This window comes from Pelecanus crispus, chromosome 1 (assembly GCF_030463565.1).
Source record: "Pelecanus crispus isolate bPelCri1 chromosome 1, bPelCri1.pri, whole genome shotgun sequence".
Lineage (NCBI taxonomy): Eukaryota > Metazoa > Chordata > Aves > Pelecaniformes > Pelecanidae > Pelecanus > Pelecanus crispus.
The window spans coordinates 160,418,220-160,445,853 of NC_134643.1; the positions used below are offsets into that span (position 1 = coordinate 160,418,220).

At 43.8% G+C, this 27,634-nt stretch overlaps 1 protein-coding gene across 2 annotated transcripts in view; it reads left to right on the forward strand.

Moving 5' to 3' along the window:
* CARS2 (cysteinyl-tRNA synthetase 2, mitochondrial) overlaps positions 1 to 27,634 on the forward strand; it is a 38,473-nt gene that overhangs the window by 1,692 nt on the left and 9,147 nt on the right. The window contains exons 3-12 of one of the 2 annotated variants that reach the window (XM_075728050.1): positions 2,950 to 3,067; positions 5,814 to 5,885; positions 6,531 to 6,636; positions 7,320 to 7,403; positions 10,287 to 10,416; positions 12,837 to 12,970; positions 17,296 to 17,363; positions 20,121 to 20,187; positions 25,192 to 25,330; positions 27,368 to 27,491. In XM_075728050.1, the coding sequence (XP_075584165.1) occupies positions 2,950 to 3,067; positions 5,814 to 5,885; positions 6,531 to 6,636; positions 7,320 to 7,403; positions 10,287 to 10,416; positions 12,837 to 12,970; positions 17,296 to 17,363; positions 20,121 to 20,187; positions 25,192 to 25,330; positions 27,368 to 27,491 (1,042 nt within the window). Of the gene's footprint in view, positions 1 to 2,949; positions 3,068 to 5,813; positions 5,886 to 6,530; positions 6,637 to 7,319; positions 7,404 to 10,286; positions 10,417 to 12,836; positions 12,971 to 17,295; positions 17,364 to 20,120; positions 20,188 to 25,191; positions 25,331 to 27,367; positions 27,492 to 27,634 lie in introns of those variants that run through there. The other variant, XM_075728051.1, reaches the window with a different exon arrangement.

The following is a 27,634-nucleotide window of genomic DNA, read 5'->3' on the forward strand; positions in this document are numbered from 1 at the left end:
AATATTTAAAAAAAAAAGTCATAGCAATTTGTGTATTTAAATTTATAGTTATTATAAAACAGGCTATGTTACAGTTTACCTTGAAATAATAAAAATTTAAAATCGTCACTTGAGAGCAACTGTATAAAAAGATGCTAATAAATTTCTTTCCTTCATCACTCAGTCGAGGTTCTGTAGTATGGTAGGGCCTGTCTTCCCTGACGTGGTGTAACAGGGGAGGGAATTGCAAAAGTGCTCCCATCCTAAGGGGTACAGTGAATCTAGAGTGCAATGTTTATATAGGTGGAGAACTTCACTTTTTGGTCTGGCAGCTCTCTGTGGCTTTTGAAGGTTTGTTTTTGTCAGTGGTCCTCTTTGTTCTCCTGTCTTCATGCTCTTTTGATTAAAGGAAGGAGTAGGAAGGCCTTGCTCACTCTGCCTGTTGTCTTACCCATCTCTTCTTATCCTGTGTCTAAACTAACAATTTCAAGCTTTCCTGATTTGGAGGTTTGCCGAACATCTGTGCCACCTGGGTTTGACCTCTTCACTTGCTGATTTAAGAAAAAATAGTTAGGGACGAATATTGCCTTTGGAGCAGTGTGTCATGCAGATAAGTAGCTGCCTTCTAATCTTTCTGCTGCCTCTTTAATGCCTTCACGTGGTGTTCCTGTAGGGTTGTTGCCTGGCGAGATGCCTGGGCTGAAGACCTTCCTCTCTCTTTTCTGATCGGTTAAACCCTCCACTGCGTGAGGAGCTGGCTGTTCCTTCCCAGTGTCTGTGGTCTTGCGCGTGTCAGTGTTGACATCCTGTTGCTCAGCTGATTTGTTGAGGGTGGTGGAGCACTCTTGATTTTGGTTTTTTTTTTTTCTTTTTAAAAAAATGTCTATTTTTTCCCAGTAGTGAGGTCCAACTGTAGAGCTTTGGTAGGCACAGCTGAAATGCATGCCGCTGATGCGGGTGTACAGGCCAGGAGATGCACTGGGGAAGAGCATGAAGTCAAACAGAGTGATGGCTGTTGCTACCGTGCCGCTCTTGTAAAACACCATCGTTTTGTTGTACTCTTGCACCATGTTGTTGTATCACTAGAATTCCTTTTTTTCCATCCTTACATTTGGCTTGCGGCAAGCACAACAAATGAGGCAGGTAATAACGTAGAAACAAATAATGGAAATGAGCTTGAGATCCTTGAGAAGAATTTGAAAATAATGGCATTGTTATTTTTCTCCACTCCTCCTTCCCCTCCACAAGGATTTCTTATTTCTCTAAGTAATCCAACTTTCTGTAGTATGTTGTGCTTCCAGACTTCAAAACAGGTGCTCTGTATGCCTCAGTACGACATCAAAAACTCATTCTATATAAAGAAAAAAAAACAGACAGGCAGATAATGCCAGCTTTTCCCTCAGTTCTGAGACTGGCCTTGATAGTGCTGGTGTGAGCTGCAGCCTGGCTGGCATCCAGGTTCCTGGCTGAATCCTTGGAAATAAGAGTAAAACCAAGCACGAGAGGAGATTTCATTCAGTCCCTTGTTCCTGCTCTGCCACCCCCCTGATTTTGACTGTCCGTATTTTTTCTTTTCAGTCCTGAAGCGGTAAGGACCCTGCTTTCTGAGGTGGCAGGAGATCTGCTCTGGCTCTTGCGGTGTTTCTCCCATCAATTCAGGTGGAAGATCAGAGGAGAGGGAGCAGTGCGAAATTTCTGTCTGCTCTGGGAGCTATGACTGCAGGGCTGTTAAGTTTAATATCAAGCTTTTGATGCTGGCGTTGTTCCTCTGAACAGGGTCCAAAGACCAATTTAAAATTCTTAGGGAATCGTGTCACCACATTAGATGAACCTTACTCCCAGTGAGCTGGTATTCATTAAAAACTAGCTCCCTGGCAGCAAGGCTTTCAAAAAGCCTTTTTCAACATGGACATAGAGCAAACAACAACAGCAACAAGTATTTTTCTTCATCAAGATAGTACACATCCATAAATCTGAACCCTAATGTCACCTGGTCCCTGCAGCTAAGGGGAAGGATGCAAACCCGTTTCCAGTGTTTGCTTACACTTCTTTGCTCTGACGGCCGCGGGAGTTGCAGTTTGTGTGGTGCTGCGGGTGAAACGGGAACCTGTAGGTCTGTGAGTCTCCTTTCAGGCTCTGTTTTCTCCAAAGCCAGTGCAAGCTGAGGATTCTCATCACCTTGCAGGGCAGACCCAGAGCCTCTAGTCTCCTTCTAATATCTCACCTAATAATTGTGTTTTACTCAGTCAAAGCGTGTTCTGAGAATTACACGTGGAGAGTCTGTGAGCGGCAGAAGGGGCTGCCACAGCCCTGTACAGCTTGTACGTACATCAATCTGTCAGCATTAAATAACTCTGTTTTGTGACAAAGAGCCTGAATAATTTTGAGAATTTATTCTTGAGTGTAAATAAAACAAAATAGCCCACAGAGCAGCTCTTCTTTGCTATCAGAAAAGATCTGTGGTGGTGTGTGAATGAAATAGTGTATTGGTGGCTGGTAGCTGTAGTTGTGACTCAACCCTAAGCAGACTTCATTTGAACCCTGTTTTATTTCTCCCTGTTCTTCTGCCCTGTGGCTTTTGAAAAACTGTTAGAATACACAAAGCCCGAGTATTTCAAGAATATCTGATTTGTGTGTCTTTCTTCATACTGTTCGCTTTGAGAGGGTCTCCTGGCTTACGTGTAGCTTCGGACACCCTTCGGTGCTTGAATAAAGAGATGCGACAAAAGAGTCAGGAAATCTGATGTAATGTGTCACTAATGCCAGAAGAGGGTAGGCCAGTTCAAGGGAAATTTGCCTGACTTTTGTGCAGGTGGTAACTGGTTTTGGAAAAGCACTTTGTGCACTGAAGACCTTTTCATTGCAAGTCTTGCGGTATTTAGATTGTCCCTGCGGCTCTTAGTGCTGTTGGTTGTTTTTGTTTATTCTTACTACTGCATGTTTAAAAGCTCATATTTTTTTCTCTTCCAGCTCCTATGTTAGGTTTGATATACTTCGAAGGATAATGACTAGATTTTTTGGAATTGAAGTTATCATGGTGATGGGGATCACAGACATAGATGACAAGATCATAAAAAGAGCTAATGAGGTAGGTGTTTGCTGCAGTCTTTGACCCAAACTTTTGGTATTTTCTACAGCTACTTACATAGGAAAATTAATCTGGGTTTGGGTTTTTTTGTTGAGTTTTGGTTGGTTTAATTAGTAGATATTAAATGTTGAGATTTCTGGTCCCCTAGTATGGCTGTAATGGGGCTGTGAGTCTGGAGGGCTGGGCGTCGAGAGCTGTGTGGGGGTAAATGGGTGCAGAGTTGGGGGCGGGGGGGGAAGGCAGGGAGGGCTGTGTTACAGCACCCGCGTCTGGGGTCCTCCTGCCCTCGCCTCCTGCCTGGGAGGCCAGCGGGGAAAAAAAACCAGGGTGAATCCTCAACACAGTTGGAGAGTATCTTATCCCAAAAGCAACCCAAAACTTAGCAGCCAGTAGGCTTCTGGCTGTGTTCTGGAGAAGCGTTGTGTGCTCTTGATGGTTAAAGGTAGCATATATATGGCATTACCACATGGGAGGCTGAGGGTGGTTCCTGAAAGGTGCTGAGCACCATCTAGCTGCAGTGTCAGCGCCTTGGGAAGCTTTATCAGTCTTGTCCGAGTTCGTCACCTACATGAAAGTTGACATTGAGTGTAGGGGCAAGTCTTGATAAGACTGGGGCTATAAGGGATTCTCAGCTGTATTTGAATCAGACCTTTTTTACCAGCTGAGCTTGGTGAATGATTATTCCAATTCTTTTTTTGAAACACTTTTTGGACCCTGAAACGCTAAGAATGTATTCTGTGTTTTATTCTGCATTTTGAATTTTTTGTTTTGTGTTTAGACTCTGTAACTCATGTCTTCTGGATCATAAACGAATGTGTTGAATCAAATTGCAGTTGCAAGCTTTAAGCTCGTTTCTTAGAACCAGACAATTTGACAGCTGTCACTTTTATTTCATCTTTAAGTAAACAGTTACTATTGCAGTTAAATATAGGGCACTGCATTCAAACGAATACTAGTGTGCCACTCCTGTAGAAATATATGTGTGTTCCCTTAGTCCATTTACTTGCAGTTTTTTAAGGCAGTAAGCCATCTTAAAAAAAAAAACCAACCAAAAAAACAACAAAAAACCCCAAACCCCCCAAAACCACCAACAAACCCAAAAAACCCAGGCATTTCAAATCTATATGTGTGCATTTTAAAATTTTTCTGTATTATCAGAACATTATGGAGCTTTGGTGTTTGGAGGGGGAAATGTCATGATTGAAAAGAATTTGTATTCATTTACTGCATTCTTTGGTTCTATGGAGTAATCTTTTAATGGCTCTTCTTGTGGCTTTTTGAAATGCCTGCTCTGCTCTGCACATTTTGTTTGGATGTCCAAGGCCTGTACCTCAGTAGCCTGATGTTGTTGTTGGGTGCTCTGTACCTGAAGCTTTACAGTGGTAGGATCCACGTCCCTGAGCTTGTTCTCCATCCTTTGGTGGGATCCATCTAGAGAAAGCATGAATGTTGGGCATCTAGTCTCTGATGAGCGTGCCGAGTGCCCTCTCAAAGGACCTGAGTGGTCCTTTGAGAGAGAGATGAGTCTCTTTGTGTTTTGAACATCTTGTCTGGATGGGAGGCATTTCCCCATCTTCCTCCTATAGGCACCTTTGTCTCTCTGTTGATCAAAGAAGCAGCTGAGCTGTCCAGGGAGATGAGTCCCGTCGCTGGGGTCTGGAAGAGCACTCTCTCTGGTCTGTAGGCAGAAACACGCCTTCGTTTCTCAGTGCCGAGCATCTTCCTCGTTTCATTGCTGGATGAAATTCTTGTCTGTCTTCACCAGAACTCCTGCCTTGTCTAGGAGCTTGTCCAAATAGTGGTACCCACTTGCGCTCTGACAAGCAGACCCCTTAAAGATGCTCCAGTAATGAATTGGAAGTGATGAAACTGGGTTTGTTTTGTTAATGATTCAGTTGTCTGCAAGGTGGAGAGACTGCCAGTCTGTTGTCTTCTCCCCAGTAGGTTCTTCTCAGAGAAGATGTAAAAGCTTGGATTTGACACACTTTGATACCATGCTTTTGCTTGCTAGGGCAGGTTTTGCTGTCATGCATCTTTCAAGCCTGGCCTCTTCTGAATATTTGAGAATAAGTATCTTGTCATGTGCAAGTTGCCTCTTTCCTTTTGGGTTGTGCTTTCTCGTTACTTCTGCGAGGATCCCTGTTCCTGTCCGTCACACCGTGAATGAGAAATGTGGAGAAGGTGCTTGCGAAGTGCTGCACTTGGCAAAGCGTGGGACTGACTTTCAGTTCATTTCCCTTGATTGTGCCGAGATCTATGAGTAACCACGATCAGCTGAAATAGCTTATTTTTCTTAATCACTGGAAATTAATATCCTGTCTCATCCCGCAAGTCTCTGATCTGTCTTTCTGACATGTAGGTGGTATTGGTGTCCCCTGCCAATAAGTTGAATGAATTTCACGTCCCGTGTACTGTAGTATATCTTGTCACTGGAAATGGAAGACCCTCTCAAGAGGAAAATAATGAGCGAGGGAAGGCGTTTGTTATTTTAATCTTTGGTTGCTTTCGCTTACAAGATATGCATTAATATTTTGGCAATTCAGAAGCATAAATGAAATACTACTTTTAAGTTATAAATAACTTACATCTCTTCCCCATGAATGTTGGATTAATAAGCCTTTCTGACTCTTTACCTTGGGGGCTCGTTAAGTCTTCCAATTAGCTATTAACTGTCTGAGAAAAGATTGCAATATTTTATATTATTACTTTGATTTATGATTTAGTAATCTGCTTCTCTCTTTTTCAGATGAATATATCGCCAGTAGCTCTTGCTCGTATTTATGAAGAAGACTTTAAACAAGATATGGCTGCCTTAAAGGTACAGATACTTGAGCTTCTAAATTTAAGAGTATTTTAAAGCAGTTCTTCTGGTAAGAAATCTGGTTTGGACAGTTTGTTCTGAAAAGATGAATTGATTGCTTGTGTGGCAATGTTGCTTGGAAACTGGGTACTGATTTACTTTTTCATTCTTCTGGGAAGATACTGCACACCTTCTGAGTAAGGAAATGGGGGGAGAAGCAAACTAGATTTGGAATGAACAAGTTAAACATCTTTAGGAACATAGAATTTTTTTTTTTTTCCCATGCAATAGAGCCTTGGTTCACAGATAATACATATTTACTATAATGCAGAAATAATCTCATCTAAAGCATATGAAACATCAAATATTCTTTCATCGACTTCAGGCGTCTTTTGTTTCTTGTCCAGAGTACTTGTCAGAAGCAGGAAGTAAGCCACTGGGAAAAATTAGTGGATTATTTTTTTTTTGTCACCCCTCAATTTTTGGTGTGTGTGTGTGTGTATTATCTTAAATGCTGCTTATGACCTTTTTATGATACTTGCAATATTTTTTCTGAAAGATAAAATTGAGGAGAATCTTCTTTAAAATTTGTTTCCTAGAGTGAAGGGGCTTGTCAGCAGTGTGTTTCATACAGACTGAGATGTTACTCTTTCTTTGTTTAAGGTCCTTCCTCCTACAGTTTATATGAGAGTGACTGACAATATTCCTCAGATAATTTCCTTTATAAAAACAATAATTGCTAGTGGACAAGCTTACGCAACCTCGCAAGGTAAGGCTTATAGCAAGGCAACTCCTTGTTCAGCACAGGTACAGGAAATCAGTGCTCTTAGTAATCCTGTTTTGGGATCAGATGATTAACAGACAGGGTGTGAGCAACTTGTTTGTGATGACATGAGTGGGCAGAACAACTATTACTCAATTTCTAAGTTAAATGTAGCTTACTACTTAATATAATTGTTTACTGTAATGAACTGCTGTCTAAACTCCTGTGGGGCAGTCCTGGCCTGGCTTCTGCAAGAGAGTTGGGGGAGCCTCTTAGCTCTAAACAGGAGGTGCTGTAAAAGATGTGCCTGCAAAGCACGTGTGAATCTTTTTTTAGCAGAGCTGGTGATTGTAGAATCATTTGAGTGCATTATAACTGGAGTAGCAGTAGGCTACGTTTCAGTCAGAGAGGGGATTGATGATTGTGCATGGGCAGGGAAGAACCTGGGGAGATCTCCAGAATACGAAGTTATACTGTGTGCAGAATGAGCACATGCAGTGAGGTTACTGAAAAGCTGGTAACGTGGAAACATGTGCTGCTACTTTTGCAGTATTTATGAATTTATAAATCAGAATTTCCAATGGGAGTTGAAGGGCATTTTGTTTTGCTTTGCTTTCAGGGAAATGTTGCCTCTTCATCATGAATGTGCCCCATCTTTGCTATAAAACTAAACATTTCTTTTCTATTAGGCAATGTTTATTTTGATGTTAAGTCTTGGGGAAAAAGATACGGAGTATTAACTACTATTTATCCTGATACCCAAGATGAAGCAGGTATGTTCATGGCACCAACTTGTTTGTATTAATGCATTGTCTGAACTTGTGATGTATCTATGCATAAACCGTCATTCGACATCCTGAAACAGTTTTCTAACCTGTTGTGTATAACCAGCTTTTTGGTTAATTAAGACCTCATGTTTTTGTTTTTTAATTATTTATTGAGGCACTCGCTGTTGCCAGTGCAAGAGGAAACTTGGTGGTCTCTTTTCATACTTGGTTCCCTTTATACCTTGGTCTGGTACCCTGGAACAATTAAGATTCTTAATTTTATTTAAATACTTGGGAGTGGTACCTACAAACTTCATAGTGAGGTGGTGGTCTCAGCAATTGCATTAGCCAGCAGTTGAGGTAGTCAAGAGTAAATGCAGGGAAATGTCATCTGACATGTTATCGTTTGGGCAGTTGCACCCTTCTGATGTGTGCTAACCAGATTAATTTGGTTGTTTCATTACTTACCACTGGACTAGTGCTAAGCAGCCTATTTGTGTGAGGGTGAGCAATCTCTTGATAGGCTGTGTTAGAGCGTGCCTATACCCTTGGCTGGGTGGTTTTTGCTGCAGCTGTCCAGCTGCTGAGCAGGATTGCTGAGCCACCCTGTAGTGTCTGTAAGTTGGGTCTGATCAGGTCTCTGCGTTGGAGAATTTGATGCAGGTCTCCTGCATCCTTTGGACGCTGAAGTTCGATATTTCTTCATTGAAAAAAATCTGTTTGCAATTACTGAAAATGCCTGGCAGGCTGATACTCAGGTGAATCGCAGCCAGAAACCTCACAGCTCTACTCTGGAGTTGTTTTCAGCATTACAACTCGCAGAGGGAATGCATTTTGTCGACAGTTATTTAGAGGCAGTTACTGACTGCAAAGGCGGCCAACAGCCTCCTGGGCTGCATTAGGAAGAGCATTGCCAGCAGGTCAAGGGAGGCGATCCTTCCTCTCTGCTCGGCATGAGGTGAGACGTGCCTGGGGTGCTGGCTCCAGTGCTGGGCTCCCCAGCACAAGAGAGACGTGGGCATGCTGGAGAGAGCCCAGCAAAGGGCCACAAATACGATGAAGGTACTGGAGCATCTTTCGTATGAGGAAAGGCTGAGAGAGCTGGGAGTGGTCAGCCTGGAGAAGAGAAGGCTTGGGGCATCTTACCCATGTGTACAAATACCTGACAGGTGGCGTAAAGAAGATAGAGACAGGCTCTTCTCAGTGGTGCTTGGTGACAGGACAAGAGGCAATGGGCACAACCTGAAACACGGGAAATTCCATTTAAACCTAATAAAAACCTTTTTCACTCTGAGGATGGTTAACTCAAGAACACGTTGCCCAGAGAGGCTGTGGGGTCTCTGTCCTTGGAGACATTCAAAACCCGACCGGACACTGTCCCGGGCAGCCTGCTGTAGCTGAGCCTGCTCTGAGCAGGGGTTTCGCCTAGATGATCTCCAGAGGTGCCTTCCAGCCTCAACCATGACTGATTCTGTGTTTTACCCTGTTTCCCCTCAAGTCACTTAAAACTAGATTTACTGTTACTTCTAAAGATTTTGACTGTTGTTCTGCTTATAACCGAGAAGGTGAAGAGTGCTTTTTTGTAGCAGAATACTCAAAAAAACCCTCAAAGAACCAAAAGAGGGATGGAGTCAACAGATACTGTGATACTGGTCAGCCAGAGTTTGGCAAACTAGTGAAAGAGCCAAGATGAAGATTCGGCAGATAAAACTAAGGTTATATTTCTGTCCCCTTATTTTTATCAATTTTGAATGATCAAGCAGGTGTAATGGATTTTTGTAATGTGCTTCCCTTAATATTGCATGATGTTCTGAATAAAATCTGACTCTCTATAATATCAATAAAGTACAAGCGGAGTGGCTCAGGAAAAATGACCATCTAATAAATCTCCAAAAATAGCTCAGAATCATCATTAAAATGTATTGACACTGGAATGCCCCAGGGATTGTTTCAGACCCAGTGATACACTGTGGTTTTGTCAGCGATCTGAAATAAGTAGAGGAAAGAAGTAAATCTACTGTCAACTGCTGATAAAACAGATGAGCAGTATTAAATAAGGGAACTTAAAACAGCGTGGGTTGCTTGCCAAGCTGGATTCCTTCAAGCCAAATAGGTATATTGTTCCGCATCAGTCAAATGTGAGGTCATGTATTTGTCAGCAAAAAAAATAGAGTCCAGAACCCTGTTCTGTAGCTCCTGCCAGGGAGCGGGGTGTATCCAACTGGGGGTTAGGAGGCAGCAGAGGCGAACTGTCCTCTGCGGTACTGTGGCAAAAAGGGCTACGTCCTTGGCCGTGTAGTGAAGGAAGCAACAAATACAGCCAGGGAGGAGACCTTTGTAGAGAAGCCATTGGTGAAGATGGTACTGGAAGGTTGCTACTGTCCAAGAATAGTTTTGATCCTCATCTCTGCTCTTCTTGGTTTTATAGAATCTGAACCAGAACCTATTTGTGTCCCAGAGAAAAAATTGTGGAGTATTTAGTTTTGGGGTTTTGTTTTTCTTTTTTTTTTGTGGGTTTTGGTTTGGGTTGTTTCTGTTACCTTTTCTGCTGTGGTACAAACTGATTGTCTTGGGGAAACTGGCTGTTAAGTAACTAAATGAATGATGGAAAACCAGAGAAGGCCAAAAGGATAGGATGTATTAAAGAATCTTGAATCCATCTTTTTAGCCTGCAGAAATCTAATTCAACGTATTATTTTTTTCAAATGCTTGATTGAGAAAGTGGAACCCCTTATAAGGGGGAAGGGAGGAAAGTTGCAGGAAAAGAAGTTGAGCGAGAGAGATCAAAATCTGACTAGTTCACTAAATGCGCATTTCGACTTGCTTCCATTTGCTCTTTTTTTTTTTCTTTGAGGCATATCCCATTAACAAATCACTTATTCTTGGTAGCTGATACTGATAAACGACATGGTAAAGATTTTGCCCTGTGGAAGGCTGCCAAACCTCAAGAGATATCTTGGACTTCTCCCTGGGGAAAAGGAAGACCTGGATGGCACATTGAGTGTTCCACAATATCAAGGTCAGATTCCTTGGATTTTAAATCTAGTGCTGGTCTCTGTTTTCAGTCACAGCACAATGGTAGCGGCAGTATTGAAAGTGTTTTTTCTGATCAGTAGAAAACACTAGTTTTAATGTGAATACTTTGTGCAATTTGGGATGTCATGTGTGGCCCAAAGAAACTCTGCTCCACCTTAATGGCATAGCTGTCTTGCTATGTTCTTAGTACCTTCCCTCGAGACAGGCTTGGATATTTAAAAATACGCTGTGCAGGATCACACAGTTGATTAGCAAATCTTTTCACTTGAACTGAGTAACCAAAGTTTTAGTGAAAGTTATGGTAGCTCTTTCATTTGCCTCCCTTCCACTTCTTGTAGTCTCCATCAGACCTAGTTCAGCACGTAGTGCTGGGTCAGGAGGACAGGGCATGGGACTCCATCCCGACTCCAGTGAGCGTATGAGATCTTGCTGGCCTTATCTTAACAGCAGTTGTGGATGTTCATGCTAATCATCTAAGTGTTATTCAGCTTTCTTTAAGAGTCAGCCACGGTATTAAATATTCTGATTTCTCTGTGGCAGTATATTCTGTGGGCATGATGTGAATTGTGCGTAGTAGCGTTTTGCTTGCAGTTGGTTTAAATTAATTTGCTCTTAATTCAGAGTTTTATTTTCTCCACAGGATGGTAGTCCTTTGTCCTGCACTGTATTAGCTTATGACTTGTTAATTTGTATTTTAAAAAAAAAAGAGACATTAATTATTTCCTCCTGAAAGATTGATAGTGGTACTTAGTTTTGCATTAGTCTCAGATCTTTTTTTGGAAGCTAATAACAAATTATTTAGATCTGGCCCTGTTTAACTTAAGTTTTCAACCCAAGCTGAAAGTAGATGGAAAAGGTGCTTCAGGTTTCTCTTTCACATGCTTTGCTGGTGCACCTGGGGTTGTTAGTCATTACTACCTGATTGTGACAAGCATTTATAAGGGTGATTTTCTGTCTGTAAATAGTTTCGGCACTGTGAAACAGTTCTTAAAGCAACTGAAGTGCATAAAAACATGCTGTATTTCAAGTGTAACCTGTGACAGAAATGCACAGGTAGGAAATGCCAATTACAAAATGGCTTATCTGCTAATGCAGTGTGGTTTATAGTCTGCATTTCTTTCTGTAAAAACTCATTCTGCTGAGGCTGGATGAGGCTTCTGCTAAGAGTTGACCCACGCAGAACATAAGTGTAGTAATCTTGGACTGTGGAAAATGGAGAGCTTATGTTGGTAACTTACCTAAAACATGTTGCTGTCCCAGTCAGCTGTCCAAGGCCCATCTTAAGCAATACCTACTTACCTGTCTGTTTTGCCAAAGATCTTAAAGCACTTTAAGTAAGCTAGGTGAACTGATTTTGAAAAGTCTTTGAAGTGTCCCTTGGGAAGGTGAATGAGAAGGGCGTTGGTCTCTAATGCAGCCCTGGAGGAGGGAACCACCTGCTTTGACTTGGGTCTGATCTCCTCTCTGGAGTTTCCCTTGTGGTGAGATGGGCTGCTCCTCCTGCCCCTGGGCGTTTTGCAGATTTGTCTCTCCCCTCTCTTCAGCTCTTAATGGTTTTGTTGGAGGAAACAGCAAGTGGCCAGTGCTCCTCTGTAGATGGCACAAGGGAAGGCATGAGCCAGGGCCGCTCCTGTGATGATCTGTGCTGAAGGTGGTTTTGGAGCAGACAGGAGGAAGCAGAGGGGCACAAGCTTGGGAAATGGCAAGAGCTGGTCTTTCTTCCCTCTTCTCCTCGTCTTCTTTTCTTCTTGTGCCCCAACTGCTTCTGCAGAGCCATCGTGAGCCAGGGTGTTAACAGGGTGTTTTGTCCCAAAAAGGGACATGGGATTCCATCCTGACTCCAGCAACCATATGAGATCTTGCTGGCCTTACCTTAACAGCGGTTGTGGATGTTCATGCTAATCATCTAAGCATTATTCAGCTTTCTTTAAGAGTCAGCCACAGTGTTAAATATTCTGATTTTCTCTCCAGGATGGTAGTCCTGTGTTTCGTAGTGTACTGTTTTGTACCAAAAAGGGACACAAACAGTCTTTCCATATGTCACATTAACAAGTTGCTCCTGGTAGCTGGCTAGAGAGAGAGAGAGAGAGATACATGTTTGTGTCTGTGTGTACACACACATGCACGTGTGTATGTGGCTTGCCTTTTATTTTCTATTTGTGTAGACCTTGCATCTTCCCGAGCTTGAGTGTGCCTGGTTTAATCATGGGCAAATATGGGTCCTGCCAATACAAGTTCTGCTGCAGTTTCGGTGTCCAACGTCTGTGTAAAGCCTTGTTTTAAAACTGCAATCATTAAACTGTACACTCATATTTATGATGTTTCATCTTATTCTTTTCTGCATTTCTTTTACAAAAAGCTTTTGTAGTGTTCTACTTACCGATCAGGAAAATATTGTTACAGTGCAGTGTTTGGAAAGCAGCTGGACATCCATACCGGTGGAATAGATCTTGCATTTCCTCATCATGAAAATGAAATTGCACAGTGTGAAGTGTATCATCAGTGTGAGCAATGGGGGAATTACTTTTTGCATTCTGGTAAGTAAAAATATTAATCGCATGAGAGGCCTGTACAAATATAGGGGTTTGGGTTTTTTTAGGTTTGGAATTTGTATGGTATGAAAACAGATGCTTTACTACAGTGACCAAGTTCCTGTCCTCACTAAGTGAAGAAACATAAGTGAGAATGAATCTTGAAACTGTAGAATGAATGCCTTTATTAATAAAGCAGTTACAGTGAAATATTCCTGAATTTCATCTGGGCAGATCTCCAAATAATAACAGCATATGCGTTGCCTGTGTACAGTGTCTACTCCTAATTAAAAATGTAGAAAGAAGAATTTTTCCTGTAGAATCTCATTCCCTTTCATTTGAGTTTCCTCAAAATTTGAGGGTACTCTTTGTGATAGGCTTTCTTTTTTAATTGTATTTTGGCTGTAACAGTCCTGCAGGAAGGGGGTGAAAATAGTTGATCTTTTCTATACGTGTTTATGTAGTCGTCCTAAAACCAGAAACTCCTGCTGTCTTAGGACCAGAACCCTCAGTATCTGAAGGCAGGGAGTGGAGGTGGCAGGTGGGCAGGTTGCTGATTGTAACGTTTTAAAAGCATTGAGAATAGAATAAACCAGTCTTGTTCTCCAGCATGTCTCAGCATCAGTTGTTTGTGGGCTTAAAAAAAACCAGTTTTCAGTAGCATGCAGAATCGAATAGCCTGTGTCTGTAAATACGGTGAAAGGCTTTTAATCGTGATAAGAAAATACATCTGTACTACTGGAAAATAAGAATGGAGAGAATGCTGAAATACATGAACTGATGAACCAACAAAGGTCACAAAGTTGTGATCCTGCAGAGAAATGTCTGGGGCTGGGATGTTTTGTATGGCTTGAAATGTGGGGGAAACCTTGCAGGCAGACACTCTGCTGCAGCCACCAACCACTGGACATTCTGTGTGTGCAATTCACATACCTGTAACTATTTAAATTCTCCTGGGAAGCCTTATTTATCGAGCAGCAGTGTTATGCCTAGTGATGGGTATGAGAAACAAGATTCATGCTGAAGACTAAGTGAGTTAGATTCTTTGGTCTGCTCTGGTCAGGCATGGTCAATGAGGTTGCTGGTGGGTAGAGGCAAGGAGGTCTGTGACGTCTACAGACTACACAAAGACCAAGTTGCTCACCCCTTGGCTCTGTAGAAAAGTGGTGATATTAGGTCTCGTTAGTATGGTCCCTTAACCCTCTCTAGTGCTCTGACCAACTTCAGTGTCTCTCTGCTTTCCTGTGGAGTGTGAGTGACTTGGTGTAGTCTGTAGATGTTACAGACCTTGTCTCTTCCCCCAGGAGTGACCTTGCTGGTTATGCCTGACTGAACCGTACCAAAGCGTCTTTTACTTGCTTGGTCTTCAGCATATGATACTGCCTGGCATTATGTGGAACTGCTCCTTGCTGCCTTTGCACAATAGTGCTTCGGCAAAGTTTGTGCTGTACAGTGCTTTGAACTACATCGTTGTCTGATGGTACTAGTGCTGTTCCCATTGACGGAAATCTTGAAATTTGCTCTTCCTATTGCAGTCGTGGTGGTTCTGGGTGGTCTCCAAAGAACTGAAGTCAACAGAAAGTCAGGTTCAAATCTGCAGTCTCCCTCCTTGCTGAACAGTACTTTGTGCAAGACATCTTGGTGAGCTCTTTGAGCTGCTTCCCTGAGGAAGAGATGCAGAGCTAAGCCTGTGCTACACTCTGGGAATTACTTGAGCTTTCTTTTTTGTACATATTTGTACTGTATGGGATGAATATTGAGTTTTAGTTTCAGTTCCCAGTGTAGAGCCTGTTATAAATCAATAGCAATTGTCCAGAGGCTGGTGCATTCTCCAGGGTGTGCTTTGCTCCTGAAGTGCTGGGGAATTCTCTGCACTTCTGCTGAGAGGCACAGGTTACTGCCAGGTGGAGCCTTCCACTGAAAACCAGTGATTCTGACTTTTCAAGCTTGGAATTGAAACTACAGGGGAAATATTCTTTGAAACTAACTACCTAAAGAAGAGTCAATTTTTCTTTTTTTTTAAAAAAGAAAAAAAAAGGTAAAATAACTTAATTCCAAGGGCAATTTGTACACTGAGGTTCTCTAGGAGTTGACAGATTACATTCATTAAGTCAAAAAATTTTGCTGGAGGATGATAGTGTGAATTATTTAGGGCAAATGAATCAGCTTCAGAAACAATTTATTCTGGTAACAGACTTCAGAATTTTAGAAGGCTCAGAATTGGAGGAGCAATCCCCATTAGAGGAATAAAATCCCTGCAGTGGGGATAAATCTTCTTATAAGGATTTTATTTTTAGACTACTTGTACTCTGGGAAGAGCGCCAAGCCAAAGTTATGAAAATCCTTGTATTTTGTGATTCTTTAATGAAATAATTCTAAATGCTGAAACTCTTGAAGAGGAATATTATTTCAAATTCAGATGTTACCTGTACCTTATTAGGAAAACACAATCAAACTGTTTTAAGCTTGGCTGCCTAAAGTTAAGCAAGTCAGTATTTAGGCACCTTTGCAGAAGAAAAAAATAATAATTGTACCCAGGCTCTTCCCCTTCTCCCAGGAGAAGTTTGTGAATTTTACTTGAGTTGCAAGAGCTGCAGGTGTCTAGTGCCTCTGACAGCCTGAATGTTCTTATTGAGGGCCCTGAGTTTAACCATGCAGTGGTGGAAATGGCCTTACCTGCTAGCAGTCAGGACAAACACAATGAAAATGAGATTTTTGGTTTGATTGTAGGTTTGTGCTGTAGCTGGTTCTGTATCCATAGATCTCTTGATTCTTTCCTACTTTCCATAGAGTGTGTTGTGCAAACCTTAATTTCCAGGTGGTCGGGGTAGAACTGGAGGTAGCCTTCTTATGGAGAATCCCCACTGCATTGAATGGTTGTCAGAAATAGCTAAGTGAAACCAGATGCTTTTCATGTCCGTTTACCAGGCCTGAGTGTGTTGCTTTTGTATCCAGACGAGCGTAATGGGGATTTTATCTGCTTGTGGAAGAGTGCGGGTTCCAGGCAAGGCTGCAAAAAGCAGCGCTGTGCGGAGAGCAGCACAAAATTCAGACACCTACTTGGGCTGCTGAGGAAGAAATGCCACCCCTGCCACCACCTGTAAAGGCAGGAACATGATCATATGTTGTCCTTGCGGAACACACTCTGAGGTATCGGTAACGCTGGACTGCCAAATCCGAAAGCATGCAGAGCTCTGATGTGGTATGAAAGAGCAAGAAAAGTTCGTGCTTATAAATCTGCCTCTAAGTACAATTAAGTGCTGGATTCTGCAGGTCACGAAGGGCCTGAAAATTGTGTGTTAGTTGTGGGTGCTTGGTAATTTACAGGATTACTCTCTTATTAGGAGAAGCCAGTTAAGGCTTTTAACAACATTTCTGAAATGACGCTGAGTAGTCTTTTATTCGCTATGTGTTTGGCATCTCTCCGGCGCTGTGAATAATTGATGTTTTCCATCAGTAGTGGTGCTGTGGCTAGCCTGGGAGCGTACAGCCTGAGGTTGCCCATCTCCTGTCTTGCTTCAACAGAACTTTTAGTCCTGAAGCTGAGCTCTATGTACTCTCCTAGATGCGACGGAGATGGTTACTGCCTTTTTCATGTACCACAGCCCTGCAGACGGTCCATGTGGCTATTGAGAGCTCTAGCAATGCTCAGAGACTGCATTTTAAAATAAGCTAATTCAAATTAGGCATCATAGCTACATCCCTCCCTCCCCCTTCTTTCTCTCAGTCTCCCAAAGAAGTAGGGAACGTGTAGAAAATTCACTTTACACATAAGGTATTTTGAACCAGCACAGTAAACTTTTGGATTTAAAAAAACCCAGTGTAACAGCCACCAGCAAGTAGTAAGTGCAGACAATTGTTTGAGGTATTGTAATGTGAGATCACTGGAAGATCTTTAAAGGCCTTTAAAATATTTCAAAAGTCAAGAATAACGGGTAAGGTACTTGTCTGCAAAGATTGAAAAGTAGTTCCTTGCTTGCTTGTTTTTATCAGTTTATTATCAATTCTGAGCAGGGGGACTTCTTGATTTTTCCTCATTAATGTCTCTGCTCATGGTGGTGGTGTTTTGTTTTCTGGGTTTTTTTGTGGTTTTTAAACATTTTCTTTTCCTATGTTTTAAAATTCACCCAGCCAAAGTTGAGGATGGAGAGGTGTACAGGACTCTAGGCAGAGCTATTGAAAAATGTTACATGTTGCATTGAAACAGTTGGTGCGTATCCCTCACAGCATATGCTGCCTCCAGTGTTTCCAGTGTCACAGTGCAATCTTTCTCATTCACTTCCCATTCAAAAGCATGCTCATTTATCCTGATTAATTTTTTTTCATTCTAGGGCACTTGCATGTTAAAGGAAGTCAAGAAAAAATGTCCAAGTCATTAAAAAACTACGTAACGATTCAGGTAATCTATTTCTGTGAATTGAAGAAATGTATGTTTGTAATATGTAAATATTAATCATAGCCCGTTTTTGAGAAAACACTGGACCGTGTGCTTATGCTGCCGCAAAAGACCTGAAATGGAGTGTTTCCTGGTGCTGGTGTACCTGTTATTGTGGATCTGGATGTAGGAAACCTGCTCGGACTCAGGATTTGCTTGTAATATGGATCTCACTGAGGGCATTTGTAGGAGCAGCGTTTGTGCCCAAAACCAGACTTCTGCATTATAGGTTTATGGTTGGACTTAACCATCTCAAGGGTCTCTTCCAGTCTAAATGATTCTGTTCTATAGCGATGGGTAATCATCTGTCTACTCTTAATAGTGTGTATGCTTTTGGGACTTAGAAAAGAGCGGATGTTTTTCCTTGTTCTGCTTTAGGTGAAATGGGACGTAGTAGCAGCACTTTGCCAGGAAGCTGTTGGGTGTCCTGCAACCACCCTATGCCAGCCGTCTCTCATTCTCCTTTATTTTTATACGGTCACCTTGCTGACGCACAGAGAGCTTTGTCTTTTGGTACCCACGAGTCACGTGAATATGTCCTGTTTTACTGTGTCCCAAAGTTTTTTGGTGTAGCCCAGAGCAGGGTTTCTCTGCCAGGCGTGTGCGACAGAGCTGTGCTTGGCACTGGGTGGCTCCCGTGATGGCTGGTGGCTATTGCTAGAAGTGGGTAATTTCCTTCCTTTTGACAAAGATTGAGAGGCTGTTTCAGCACATATGTTCCCCTTTGCCCTCTTGGAAGACTTAATTAAAATCCCTTTAAAAAGGAGTTCAATATGAGCTGCTTTGTTCTTAATTCTCCTGATGCTGTCTGGGTGCAGTTGAGCCCTGTCTCCCCCAGGAAAATGACCCATCCCTCACAATTTTCACAGAAATTTCCTGTATCTCAGCAGACGTTGTGAACAGGGTGGAGAAATGAACCACAAATGCAATGCATGCAGTTAAAAATAGTGTATAGAAACGTTCCCTTCCATATCTGCGGTGGGACGACTTTGTGTTGAGAAAAGAAAAACTTCAGGCCTGTCTCTTTTCCCTTGCAGGTCTCTGCCTTTAATTTCTGCCCTTAGACACAGCTGACAAGTATTAATCCTTCCCTGTAAGCGATTTTCAGTCCAGTGAAACAAACTTCTTCCCGTACAGCCTTCCTGCATCTTGAAAGTTAAGCCCTATGTGGAAGTTTTTATGCCCGCTCCGGAAGAGGGGAGGCCTGTCCGGGACGGGGCCTGGGGCATTCCCTTGGTCCCGCCGGCGGCCATTTGCATTCCAGGCCGTCACCCCGGCATGGCCACCCTGCGTCCTCTGCGTCCCGCTGCCCTGTCTTCCCTCACCCTTGTCCCATTCGGCAATATATATATTTTTTTAAGTATATATATATAGTATATATTAAGTATATATATATTTTTTTTAGCTATTCCACAATCAAGCGTGTTGCGATAACGCACAGCCAAGCAGCCTGCTTTGAAAGAGCCGTGATACTTTGTCTGTGCTCAGCTTTTAATGAAATGCAGAATTGTTTTTTCCAGTTCGGATGGTCCTTTCACAAATTTGAATTTATTTCCGTACTTTACTCATATTGTTATACCTCTGTATATTAGCGTAAAGCTTCTGGGCACATTGGGTACGCTCAGTTATATAGAGTTTTTTTTTTTTTTTTTTAAAAAAACCCAAAACCCACAACCAGAACAGTTAGTATCACTGTCTATTTCTTGATTTAGCCTGCCCCGATTGCCTCAATTCTTTCTATTTTCACACAGCTGGCGCTTTGCTACCTTCAGTGTTCAGCCTGGTTTAGTCTGGTAGCAGAAGCTAAATTTTGAAATGTGCATCTTTAGGCGAATGACGCCGTATTTTCTCACTTGTATTGACTTCTCCTTGTGACTTTTGCATTTCAGTGGCACTTCAGTGTTACAAACTTACCATCATCAATCTGCAAATCTTAAAAAAAAAAAAAAAAAAAAAAAGCAGGAATGCAGCGTTCACAGGCAAACTGCCACCGTGTCCAGCCTTGCTGAGAGCAGAGTTGGAAGTGATTGAATGTTTTATCAGTGTACCTTCCAAGCATTTAAATAGTTCTTTATGCTATTAGTATAAATTAATTACACTAGTAGCAATAGTAATAATTTATTATTTACTGTAGTAAATTATTTGTAAAGCTAGAGAAATATTAGGGTGAAATTAATGAGGTTTCATAATTAACAGGGATAAATTCTAGCAATATTTAAAAAAAAAGTTATTTTTGTTCACTCACAGATTTCCTTAATATTCTAGTCCTGCAGAAAAAAGTACACTTATTTTCTTTTTAAGAAATCTTTCTTTTTTCATAAAGTTTGCGAAACTCAGGAGCTGTCCTTTCCTGCAAGCTTGTATCCCAGTCTTAGTCTGGTAATTTCAGTTTGGCTTTTTTTGCAAAGGTCTTTATATGGTGTATGTTTGATCATAATTACAAAGTGCTTTTCACTGTCTTATATTTGACATTGTGTGTATATTTATATCTTGTATGTATGCACATCTATCTTATATGGAATTGGAGTTTGTGTAGTTTAGACTTTAAACCAGTGTTATAGTTTAAAGCTTTATGCCTATCTTAAACTACGAAGATGGGTTATTTGTCATGTTAGTTTGTCTGAAATATGCTGTGAAACTAGCATAAGGAAGATGCTAACTAACTCCTGAAGAAATTGTGTGATGTAATGCTAAAGCTGGCTTTTTGTGGATGGTGTTTAGGATTTCCTGAAGAAATTTTCATCGGATCAATTCAGGATGTTTTGTTTGCGCAGCAGATACAGCTCAGGTAAGGAAAACCGACCCCTCTATTTGCCGAGATACGCGTGGCTTTCCACGCGCGCTTCCCACGCTGGCGAGGCAGAGGTGCGGTGCTGGAGCGGGCTCTCCCTGCGGTGCCTTGCGGCTCCCCTCTGGCAGGAGGAAAGGCTGCTGGCGCTTTGTGGGGCTGCTCTTCGGCTCTGGTTTAGAAAAGCGTCTTTACAGTACTTAACCATTCATCTAAATACCTTCCTGAGCTGCAGTTAATTGCAACTCCCAATTAATTGCACTTTCAATTAATGAATTGCCTCCATCTCTGATTTGCATCTGTTGCAGTCGCTTGTATTTCAGTCACGATCAGCTGTTTTTGGAGACTTATCTAGCTTTGCCTTATATTCCCGTAGGGTATGACAGGGGCTTGCTAATAACTTTTTATCTCCCTGCTGTGTTATCATTTTTTGTCCCGTGGAGTTCCTGAGTGTTCAAGCAGTTCTGTGGTGCAGTGCAGCTCGCTTACACCGGCGCTTGATAACCTAATGGTCGTCTTAGCCTGGCAAACGCTGCTGGTGGGGAGAGGCGTGGGACATTTTGTCAGCTTCCCTGTCTACACCATGGTGTTTCCAGCAGGCAGGTGCTACTTTGAACTGGAAGAGGTTTTCATATGGGTAGTGTTTTTTACCAGTTTATTGGTGCCTGCCAAAAGCAGATGGTAGTTCCCTGACCACTGCTGGGTCATCTGGCTTGTTGGCCATCCTGGCATGGCGAGGGGATGGTGGAGCACAGGGAAACAGCTGCTGCGTGATTGCAGCGGGCCTCTAGCTGCCTCAGATAAAGCACCTCTAGCAGCGTGACCAGGAGAGCTGGTGCGGTGAAGGCTCTGTGGCTTTGCTGGTGTCTGTCAGCGTGCAATGCACTGCAGGCCTTCATAGACAACGCAGCCTTTGGGCTGAGGAGTCTTTTTGCTTATTAATACCTCTAGCTGCTTGCAGGAGCCACCCGTCTGATCTTCCTGGTGGAGCCTCCCTCTCCTAAGGCAGCTGAAGGCGTCGGGAATGCCATGTATTCCTGAAATATTTCGAAGCATGGGACAGTAAAGAGACTGCCGGTTATTAGCTGCCACCCTCCACCATGGTAGGAAGGGAGGAGCGGATTCAGGTGGGAGGTTTGCTGCAGAACAAGCCCCCCTTTGGAGCAGGAGAGGGGGCAGGCAGCGGGGAGCACTGCCACCATGGAGTGAGGCAGCGGGATGGTGGCACGCCTGCCTGTTTCGGGGTGATGCCGCAGGACAGTGGCACGCCTGGCTGTTTCCTCTGGGTCTCTGTCAGGAGATGAAATACTTCGTGTGCGCATAAATGGCTCCCCGGCTGCAACTGGGGGCACTTGGGAGTCTTGAACAAATGTGTATTTAAAACAAAAGAAGAAAAAAAGCTAACACCTATAATACTATTGTATTGCAAGGAATGGCGCTGGAGCCCTGCAGCGGAGGGCTGCCTGCACACCTTCTCCGCTGCGTGTCAGCTGGCTGCATTTGAACCTCTGCGAGAAGGACATGACCATTTTTTTTTGCCTTACTTCCAGGTTAAATACCTTCCTGTGATAAAAACAGAGGGCTCCCTGTGCAAATATAGGTCATTTTGATGAAAAGATATGGTGGTGTTATGTCAGAGTGTAGTGCCAGCAAGCCGCTTGGCAGATAAGGATTGCTCGAAGGTCTGCTGCGCTTGCCACCTCCACCGTATGAGGTATCACTGTCCGATAAAGAGCCAGAGTCAGTCCCTGCTGAGCCAGGTATTTACTATGCAGCCTGTCAGCTTGTGCCCCTGCTATCAATTCACTTTGGTCTAAAGATAAGTTTACTGCGCTCCTTCTTGTCTTGCTGTCTGCTTCCTAAGTATTTTTATTAGAAGTGAGATCCCAAGCACTTTCTGTTCATTCCTAAAAAGGTTTTCGTAGCCTAAACCCGTTGGCGATGATTCCTGCCATCCTGCCTGTAAAGGAGAGCCTTTTGTACTTGCTAAAATCCAGGTTTGAGGGGTTGGGTGATGTTAGCATGCTCGTTGAATTGAGCTCATAAAAGGTCTTTGTGGGCTTGCAGATGAGGGCAGCACCTGACAGCTGGGAATGGCTTGTGTTTGGTGCTGGGCTTTATGCGGATCTTGGGCTTGGAATGGGCTTTTTTTTTGTGGTCTGGGCTACCCCCTGCCTTCGTGTGTGCTGACAGGCACCTGGGGACCAACGTGACTCCAAACTGCCCCAATCACAGAGGGGCAAGGGCTGGAGGGGTGTGTGCAGGGAGGTGCATGTGTTTCGTGGGAGCGGGGGCCCCTTCCCGTGGTGGCCATTGTTGCAGGGAGGATAAAGCTGGAAGCCTTGCCTGTGAGGAACAGGAGAAAGCTCGGAGGGAAGAGGCTTTGGTGCAGGACATCACCCTTCCACAGCGTGTCTCTGCAGGGGGTCCCTCTGCTCCATAGCCCTCTCTGCCTGCCCAGGCTGGTGGGGCAGAGCTGCTCGGGGATAAGCTGAGCTCTGGGGGCAGTGGTGATGATCCTGGCTTTCTGCTTTGGCTGATGCCTCTGGCTGTCCCCTTCTTGGCCTGAATCACCACCCTTTGTCCCACCTGGGGCTCTTGGGAAAAGGTCTTTCCTAGGTGCCGTGGGCAGCAGCATGGTGCCCCACCACCGGCGTGCCCGCCAGGCTGCTTCTGGGTGCAGCTTAAAAGCAGTGCCGTCTCCAAAGCGCTGCGGGACCCTGTTGTGAGGTGCTGCTTTTCCTCTTGCATCTCATCAGCAGTGGCTTTACTTTAGTTAGGTGGAGGGGCTGTGAGCTTGCTGCAGGCAGCGGGGTTCTGTCCCCAAAACACTGTCCTGGTCACCAGAACCGGTCTGGTGATTTTGTGAACCTGTGTGAATTGTAACCTTTTGGTTCCTCTGGTCTTTCATTACTTGTTGGTGCTAATAAACACATGTTTTGTAATTTGATGATGTAGCAATGATGTCCTCAGTGGCAAAGGAGGGGAGGAGTAGGGAGTACGGTGAAGATTTATAGAGCCGGGCTTGCCTGTGCCGCGCTGCGTGTTTTGCAGTGCCTGCAGGCAGTGGTTTAGAAGAGTGCCGTGAATTGGGGAAGAAAAATGGCTTTAATCAAAGTGGGCTTCATCAGGGTAAACTTTCATCAAGTATTCCTCGCGGAGTTCCTGTAACCAGGGTAATCAGTTGAGTAATCTTAGTGGATATAAATAATCTCTTTCAATATCTCACTCTTTTCTAAAAGTCTGTACATAGGTCTTTTTAAAAGCTGAGTAAAGCCTAATTTTAAAACCAGTGTTGATGAGGCAGTAATGCAGATTTTTAATTACCTGCAAGTGGAAAATTTGACAAATACACGTCCAGACTTATGCCTTAGACTTTCCGTAGGATTTACCCCAGTATAACTGTTTAAACAGTTAGGCTTCTTTGGGATTTAGCCTAATGGAACCGAGATCAGGTCTTGCATCTGGCTGCTTCTGCCCTCTTAAATCTGTCCCCTTGCTCAGGCTGTCTGCTCTAAAGAGTCTGTGTCTGGGCAGTGTTGGGTAATTGCACAAAATAGTCAGCTGTAATGTGCGCAGGACCAGAGGTGAGGCTGCTGTGGAAACTACAGGTGATGCTCTGTGCTAATGAGATTAGGAATACGCTGCAAGCTGTAGTTTGGATGTATCTTGGTGCAGAGGTCAGACATAAAATGGTGAATCAGTATTGTGCTGGCTATGACTGGCTCTTTGATACAGGTAATCAACTCTGGCATGATACTGTGGGAAGGAATGCATTTAAACTTAAGGCTGTCCTTGGTGGACGCAACTTCCACCAAAGCTGGGTGAGCTGTCTCATGTGGGGTCCGAGTGCTCTTCTACAGAAAATTGTGTGTTCCTGTACAAAAAAAGGAAAATTGCCTCTTGCTGATGGTAGCTCGCAGTAAAAGTGCCGGGGGGCCAGTCCAGCACCTGCTCTTCTGAGAGCGTAGGCAAGGCGAGCGGAGCCTGCTTAACCCTAAGCCCGCAGAGGCGAACGCTGGTGGTTCCCGAAGTGCAGTTGTCTGCCGGAGCTAGAGTCCCGCTGAATGCGGTGGGGGTGTCCGTGTGCATGGATGCCATGTTAGTGGGGGGGGCTAATGGCGTCTTGCCAGCTGGTGGGAGAGAAGCACTGCAGGGTTAGGGTATAGCAGATCTCATCATAAAGTAGAGCTCTGCTTAGGATGTGATGGATCATTTACCTGAAGGCTTTGTCTTTCTTTCCAGTGACTATAAAGAGGCTTAGATGTTAGTGTGTAAGTTGGATGAGATGAATCCCGTCCCAGACATGCCCTTATGACTTTAAGCAATTTGTATTTTCTCTGATAGTTGCCTTCAAAAATTGATATGGCCAGTTTATCTTTGATATTGTGAGGCAATTGTATATTTCGTGCAGAATCTAGACTGCAAAATTTTAGGTCCATCTAGATTTTAGACGCTGGTGAAGCAGCCCTTTAACTATAAGTGCCTTTATTTCTCACAGAGTCAGTGGTGAGGATTAGGTCTCTTTGGAGCTCTACAAAGACAGGTCGTGCCTACCTAAGTTAGAATAGGAACAAAATTAGGGGTGAGATCAAAGGTATGTCTTGCCAAATTAAGTCTGGGGGGATGCTTAGAAATATATCCAATCCAAATGCTTTGGAGTAATAATTTCACAGAGAGATTCAATAATGAAAAGAAAATTTAAAATCAAGTAGCTATTGCTTCAGTCAGCTTCCAGACACTTTTTGAATCAGTCTGATACTTTTCTAGTAGGTTATACTTTGTCATATGTAATGAATATCTTTTATGTTGATATAATTCACCTAGCGTGCATGAAGAACGGAGTTCTTAGTTAAATATGCAATTAATTGTAAGAAAAGTTTGCTGTGACAAATAATAACAAAGTTTGCCTGGAATGACATTGTCTCAGAATATTGTTCCTATGTATGACAGACAGCATCCTCTGTATCATAATGCCCAAATATATATATTTTTTTTTCTTAGCAGTAGAATTTAGTGATGAGAGCATGGATGATGCAAAGCACCTTCTTCAGGCGGTCTCCTCATTTATTATGGATGCAAATGCATATATAAAAGGACAGCTGGTATGTGACCCCGTTAGAGAAGACATACTGTGGGAAAGGTAAGTGTACCTCCTGTGTCTTAAAGATTGTGATTATGTGAGCAATAGTTTGCTGACAGGCTCAGAGGACTAAATACTGCATTGTGCTGAGTTCTGTTTAAGCAGCAGGACAAGAAGGACTGAGAAGCAGTCTTCCCTGCCAACCCTCACCAAGGGCAGCTTTTTCTAATTCTTGTTGTAGCCAGCTGCTTTTCCTCAGTCTGCTACACTTAGTTCATTGTATTTTAAAAATCCATGTTATTTATCCACTGTGCCTGTCCCAACACTTGCATCTTTGCCCCTCTTGAGTGATGTAGAAGGCAAAGCTATGGCTGCAGTTGTGAGGCTACCCAGTTCATAAGTAGAGCTGTTCATTAGCGACTGAAGAAGAAAGAGGACGACTGGAAAGTAATACGCCTTGGGCACGTGAGCTTGTAATCAAGCTGGCTGGCACTGTGGCGTGCAGCAGAGGAGATAAGGGGTTACTGGCCAGGGGCAGAGATGTCACAGGGAAAGAAGAAATTACGGCTGTTGTGACCCTGACACTGATGAGGAGAATCTTCTTTGGAGTCCCTTGGGAAAACCAGATCATCTCCCAGGAGAGAGACGCGCTGTGTGTTGGGTGCAAAGCTGAGAAGATGAGTGCAATGCTCTGGAGTTGGGGTAGGAGGGGCATTTTGAGCACCCTGAAGCGACGTACGTGCAGGCAGCTCTGGGACGTAAGACCAGAGGGGAAATGGCCTGTGTTGTAGAAGCGAGAGGCAGCTGCCTTGTGGTGCAGGCACCTCGCTGTCAGGAAGCTTGTGGCCGCACCGACTAAGGCTTGCAAGGGGCACTGGGATGTGTTACAGGAAAGGGGAGCTGAACTAAGTAGTTGAGATATTTGGCAAAAGGGAGTCCTTTGGTAGGAGGCTGCAGAAGACCTGTTGGTGAGAGATAAGGCTGAGAGGCGCGAGGCACGTGGGCAAGTTGAAATGGATTGTCAGTGGGGGACATGTGGGAGGGCACAACTTGTGTATCACTAGATGTAAAAACAGCCAAGATGAAACAGAGCTCTTAATTAGGAAAGTGGTAGATATTCAGCAGCGAGGGGGAAGCTTGCAGGGAAGAGTGTTGCGAGGAATGGGTTAGGGCAGCAGCCATCTGATATCTGAGGAGAGGCAGGCATTCCAGGCAAAACCACTCAGAAGCAGGCGCAGCTGGGTTGAGGAGAGCCCCAGAAGCACTAGGATAGCTTGAGGTTCCCCAGGCAACCCAGCTCCCTCAGCTTTAGCGTGAAACGGCATCCTCGGGCCGGCGCTGTCGAGGTCCGGTTCGCCGGGCTGTGTGCAGGAGCGCGCTGCCGGCAGCTGCTTGCAGCTCGCCACTTATTTCCGCCGCTGTCCTCATCCTCCTGCTCAAAGCGGCTGGAGCGGGCGGCGCTGGTCCTGCGGCGATGAGTGCTGGCTGCCCGATGGCTTCTGGCGCCATTACACGAACGGTCCCACCAGACCTTTCTGCCTCGGCCAGGCCAAGTGGAGGCCCAGGGCTGGGATTGAGCTTGCCTGGGAAATGAGGAAGCGGCGCCCGCTTCCGAGCCGGGTTCTGCCAGCAGGACGCCTGGCCGACCCCGAGTCAGCTCTCTTGCCAGGCACTGGAGTGATGCGTGTGACGTGGCTGTGGAAGAGAAGCATGCCGTTAGCATGAAAAACGGGCTGCTGGAAAAAAAAAAAAAAAAAAGACTTAGCAAACTCTTTAATGTGCTTAATATCAACCTCATTTTCCATCTGTTTTTAAATGATTAAGGCAAGCCTTTCTCTGCCGTTGTTGGTTCCTGTGATTAACTGTGTATTTATTGAACGGATGTAGCACTCTGGATTTTGACAGGCGTCAAGTTCTTCCCTTCGCGGCTGAAAGATGTATTCTCCCTGATCAGCGTAGCATTGCCCATCACAGGACAGCTAGGAAGGAAACGACAGTGTCCTTTTGATGACTCCCTCTGGCTGAATAGCTGATGAATTCAGCGTACTGCTGGCATCTTGTTTGTCTTATCTTAAATGTTACCTTTTCTTCTTGAAGGCTAGCCAACACAAAAGTAACCGTGAAGGCTGCGTTTGCAGATGACTTTGACACCTCCAGGGCTGTTGCAGCAATTATGGACCTCATTCACCATGGCAACAGACAGCTTAAGGCTGTTACTAAGGTAACCCGTTAGGATACAGAGATCAGAAAATGACAGCTGTCCACTGTCCTACTGTTTAATGCAGACAGATTAGTTTATTGTTCCCATAAGAAACCAGCAGAAAGAAAGCTCCATAAATTGTTGACCTTAATGGTGCCCATTTG